The sequence below is a fragment of the Asparagus officinalis genome, chromosome 2, assembly GCF_001876935.1.
Source record: "Asparagus officinalis chromosome 2, Aspof.V1, whole genome shotgun sequence".
NCBI lineage: Eukaryota > Viridiplantae > Streptophyta > Magnoliopsida > Asparagales > Asparagaceae > Asparagus > Asparagus officinalis.
Genome location: NC_033795.1, coordinates 23,506,416 through 23,511,458, shown reverse-complemented (window position 1 = coordinate 23,511,458; position 5,043 = coordinate 23,506,416). Strand labels below are relative to the sequence as shown.

The 5,043-nt window shown below is 37.6% G+C and overlaps 1 protein-coding gene across 2 annotated transcripts in view; it reads right to left on the bottom strand.

Moving 5' to 3' along the window:
- The window catches only part of LOC109830534 (4-coumarate--CoA ligase-like 5), a 6,562-nt gene that overhangs the window by 494 nt on the left and 1,025 nt on the right, over positions 1-5,043 (bottom strand). For both annotated transcript variants that reach the window (XM_020397816.1, XM_020397815.1), the window contains exons 3-5: positions 2,230-2,375; positions 612-679; positions 415-517 (exon numbers count right to left, since the gene is read on the bottom strand). In XM_020397816.1, coding sequence (XP_020253405.1) covers positions 415-517; positions 612-679; positions 2,230-2,375 — 317 coding nt within the window. The remainder of the gene's footprint in view (positions 1-414; positions 518-611; positions 680-2,229; positions 2,376-5,043) is intronic.

Below are 5,043 nucleotides of genomic sequence, written 5' to 3'. Positions count from 1 at the left end.
ATCTAATTTTTTAGCCATTGGATGAACTTAATAGATGACGAGTTGTCATAAATTAATGAGGGCATGAGAGTTGAAAGATCTTGATTTATGATGTCCATTCGATGGTTAAAAAATTTGGATGGCAAAATCTCATATATCCTCACCTACCCACTGATGCACACATGTATGCGACAGAAACTCATTTTAGTAAATGCACTACCGAGAGAAGAGTCATGTGGTGAGGCGGACCCTACTAGTCCCATCAGATGGGTGTCTCTCAACGCATATTATCTCTTGGTAGATCATTTAAGAAAATAAGTTGTCAGCTCATAACCATCAAATCCGTATATTGCACAGTAAAACCTAGATGTATTTTTGACGAAGAAAAACAAAGCCAATACAGAGGGTTGCAGAGATAAGAGGCTAAGAATTTGCCTGTTTGGCCACAAGTTCCATGATCTCAGCCTCCTGAAGGGTGCTATTCGGCTTTCTTACAATAAAGGCCATTGGAACTTCCCCTGCTTCGTCGTCTGGGTATCTGCCATAAACAAGCTTTAAGTAGGATGCACAAGTAAAAATTTTACTTTTATACTTTCCTTTGCTCATTCTTTTTAGGATTATTGGGTACTCACGGTATAACAGCAGCTTCAATGATATCATTATGCATTTGAAGCAAGTGTTCTAATTCAGCCGGGGGAACCTGTAGAATAAAAGGAGGAAAAAGTGTGATTAATGAATTTGATCATATAATGTAACTATGCAAGCAGAATAACCATTCCTGATTGTATAGAAAAAACAACAAACTAGACCTTAATTAGAGGGAAAACGAAAACACTCGCATCTTGTGATATAAGTGATTTGTGCATGGAATATCTTTATTTAAAAGTTATAACCATCTTTTTTCACTTTTTTGTTTATCTAATTTCATACTTTCAATATGTGGAAATTGGAAGTCACTATACTACTTATGTGGATCACCAGACATCATTCTTCTGAAGATCTTCCACAAATAATTATGCTACAAAGTAACATGGAATTTTTTGCCAGTTTTACAGTGCCATTGAACGGGCTTCTGCTCTATTATGTGAATAAATTAAATTTGCCTGTGCAATGTAGTTTGCACATCTGAGGAAACAAATAACCTGGCATTTTTTTACTAGTAATTTTCTATCTGGAAGCAATGCATGATTGATACAAGCCCTTCATCATCAAGCACTCTCCCGCTCACTTGTGGCTCACTTTACAAGCTTACCACAAATCCTTAGGAAGATCAGCTCATTTTATACCGAGGTTCAATCATGAAAGACTTTGTAGTTAAGCATCCCCGAGCAAAAGCAATTCAAGGATGAGTGACCTCCAGGAAAATACATGATCAGTACATGATAAGTTGTATCAGAGCCGCACAGCAGAGGTAAGTGAGTGTTACATGGAACCAAACCCCATATCAAAGTGTCACACTGCGCAGGGATGTGGTGGGTGCCATCTCTAGAATGTGTAGAGTCGCCTCTAGAATCTCAAATTCCCTAATGAAGCATCGTGCATAGGAAAATACGTAAAAATGCATGTTAATTCCAAATGGGATACGTGTAAGAGGTCCTCTAATATATAATAACCCTTATTAACTCACTTAAGCATTTTTGACCAAAAATCATGAAAATTCATAGTTATATTGATACCTTTCATTATATCAATATTTGTATGTAACTAAAAAAAATTTATCCGGATTTTTATTTGCACACCTTGTCATGTTGTATATTCACACATCTTGAATGCTGTTCTTTCCATTCTAATGGGCATCCGTCCCATTTTTTCCCCTCCCAGATTTATATAATTGCAAATTATCACAATTAATCAATCCATATTACTAAATTCCTGACTAGAGTTTACATGTAGAACACTAATGCTATATGCATAAAATAATTGCATTTCTAGAAACCTGACTTTTCGAATACATAAAATAACTGCACCCTCTCAATGAACTAGTAAATGTTATGAGAACCTAGAAATGTCCTTAACAAGCCTAAGTTACAGCATGCTATTATTGTACACCAAAAAAAACCCAGAATTTAACAACACCCCCAAACTATTTCTTTGTACCATGCTTACTTCGCATACACACATCTATCCGTATTCACGGCACATGCAAAACACTAACGAGGCAAAAAGATCGTAAAGATAATGTTCAATAATGTACTGAAACTCGTATTCATCAAAAATCTTTGCCAGAAAGAAGGCAAAAGCAATAATCACCTGGTATCCCTTGTATTTTATTAGCTCTTTTAGCCTATCAACAACAAAGAGGAACCCATTGTTGTCAATATAACAGAGATCACCAGTTTTTAACCATCCCTCAGAGTTCAAAATTGCAGAGGTTGCTTCCTCGTCACCAATGTATCCTGCAATAAGTTGTAAGTTCGTTGGTAACATTCTGGAGCAAAACTTTTATGTACATGAATGTATGCATGCACACAAGGTTATCGATAGTGGATAGCGTCACGTAGCGGTGAGGCATCACTAAAGCTATTTGGGGCTATTGTAACAAAATAGCAGTAAAAAGCGCAAAATCAAACAGTAGTCTAATTTAGATATGTACAAATACTAAAAAAAAGGAAAATTAAAGAAAAATCTAGAAAATCTAGAAGTGCATATTTGATAATCTAAAAAGATCCTAAACATGAATAAACACGTAATTGTCACATTATATTGAAGACGACTAGAGGAGAAGTCAGAGAGGAGTCGTCTTTGACAAGATGAGCTGAGATGTGAGGGGATTACAGTAGAAGGAGCTCATGGCGAGCGGAGGTGAGAGGAAGTGCTAAAGTAGGTACCGGAGGTTGTGGGAGGCTATGAGAATACGCTGGAAATCGTGGGAGAAAATGGGGCAAGAGGCGACAGGATACACTGGTTACGGATCAGGGTTAATTTTAAGAAAAATAAATCTCAATCCGCTTTTAAATAGGGGTCAAAAAGAGAATTTTGCCCATAATCGCTCATTATTCACTGCTATGACGCGGTATTGGCCACTTATGCGAGCAGAAAACGCATATTCCGCAGCATGTTACCGTTATTGGGCGATAGCGTAGCGGGAAAGGGCCATTAGCGCTATTAGTGCCGCTATTACGGTGTTATTTACCGTTATTTATAACAGTGCATGAACATACATAAAAAAAGAAAGAGAACTACTAGAAGGTAAATCATATGTTATTATCTAAAAAATTAATAACATTGGCATGAAGTTCTATCAAAGAAAAGTTATCTATAATGAAACTTTTCTATAACAGCATAAAATATCATTTTATGGGAAAGTTTTGCTCTATAAGAATTTAATGGTTCTTTATGGACAAAATGGATTATTGGATCTTTGTGGAACTTTATGAGTCTTAACTCATCCACAATCTTGGTTCTAATTGATCTCATAACGGAACATGTATATGGTGTAGCTTTCAGGATATATGCCAACTTATAAAGAAGCCCAAAACATGTTGATTGCTGAAACTTGATTTAGCACAGGAATAAACTACTTGATATGATTCTATTCAAGGTTTTAAATGTCGGATGTCGGGTTCATGTCGGACGGCTGAAATCCATGTCGGGTAGCAAAAATCAGGGATATATCGGGGGACATGGACTAAATATCGGATTGCCATATCGGGTGGTGCGCATATGTATAATATCATATCCTAAATGTAATCTAATCATTCCTAAATTCAATATAAGCATACTTTATAAATTCTAGAGGCAGCGCTGGCGATGGGTGGATTCCAACGTTGCATGGAGGCAGTGCCAGTGACGGGACGTCGTAGGGAGGTAGTGCCGGGGTCTTCTTCTTCTTCTTTGTCTGCTTGGGGTCCTTCGGATGAGTCACCGACCACCTTCTTCCCTTTATCCCGATGACGAGATACCTTGCTGCCCTCGGGTTGGGTTGGGGTTCAGATTTTAGAGCGCAACGGGAGATGGACGACGAGGGTCCGAGATGGAGGTAAGGAAAGGGCGTCATTGTTCATAAAAGGAGTGATCGGTTCTCAAGTCCGTTGTAGCCCTAATTTTTCTCTTTTCTTTCTATTGGGTTCATAAGAAACCCTTAAACATAAGAACAGATCAAACGGGTTTGGGTTTTTATCACTAAACCCAAACCCGATAACAAAAAATAGATCTAAAAAAAAGGCCATATCGGCTGGTTTTTCAATGCGGGAAAATCGTCGATATGCCCAGATCTAAAAAAAAGGCCATATCGGCTGGTTTTTCAATGCGGGAAAATCGTCGATATGCCCAATATGGCCCCAATATTTCTGATTTGGCCCTGAAGATATACGAGTTAAAAACACCCATGTCATGTCGCTCAAGCCCTCAAACCGACATGTCGGACATGTCGGCCGACATTTAAAACCTTGATTCTATTTGCCTCATTTGCATTCCAAAACCATGATACTAACATATCTTCTTTTATCAAGTACATTATAGGTGTCCCCTTTTATCCTCTAGACTCCTTGCAGGCCGGAAAAGGAAAACTATTTTAAACAAAAAACATGCTGACACAAGACTTAGCACGAAAAACCTACTTTCATACCTAACTCATTTATTATTGAGATGATTTATGTTGAAAACAGTTACTTTTGTTTCCTTTTTTTTTTGGTTTCTAATGAAAAAATGATCTTGCTTAGTGTTCATTTTGGTAGGTATTGTCAAATTATATATGTGTGCAACACCGTTGTGCACAATAAATACTGATATTTTACATTCCTTCAACTGACCTCGCTTAAACTTCATACTATCCACGACAACCAATCTCAAAGAATAGCATTCTGTTTGCAGCCAACATTACTCATAATCAAGCAAATTAGGAGACAGAAGATAGCCATGATTTACATGCAGAATGAGAGGACAATAATGGAATGGGCCAAGGAAGGAACAAGCAGAGATTCTGCCAACTGCCAAGTGTCTTGGGATTGAGGACAGTCCTAACAGGCTAAAAAACTAAAACACTGGTTAAATAATTTCAGACCAACAAGCTGCAAGAAATGATTCAACGAAAAATTTCCTGCATCAATTGGTCTATTCTTTCAC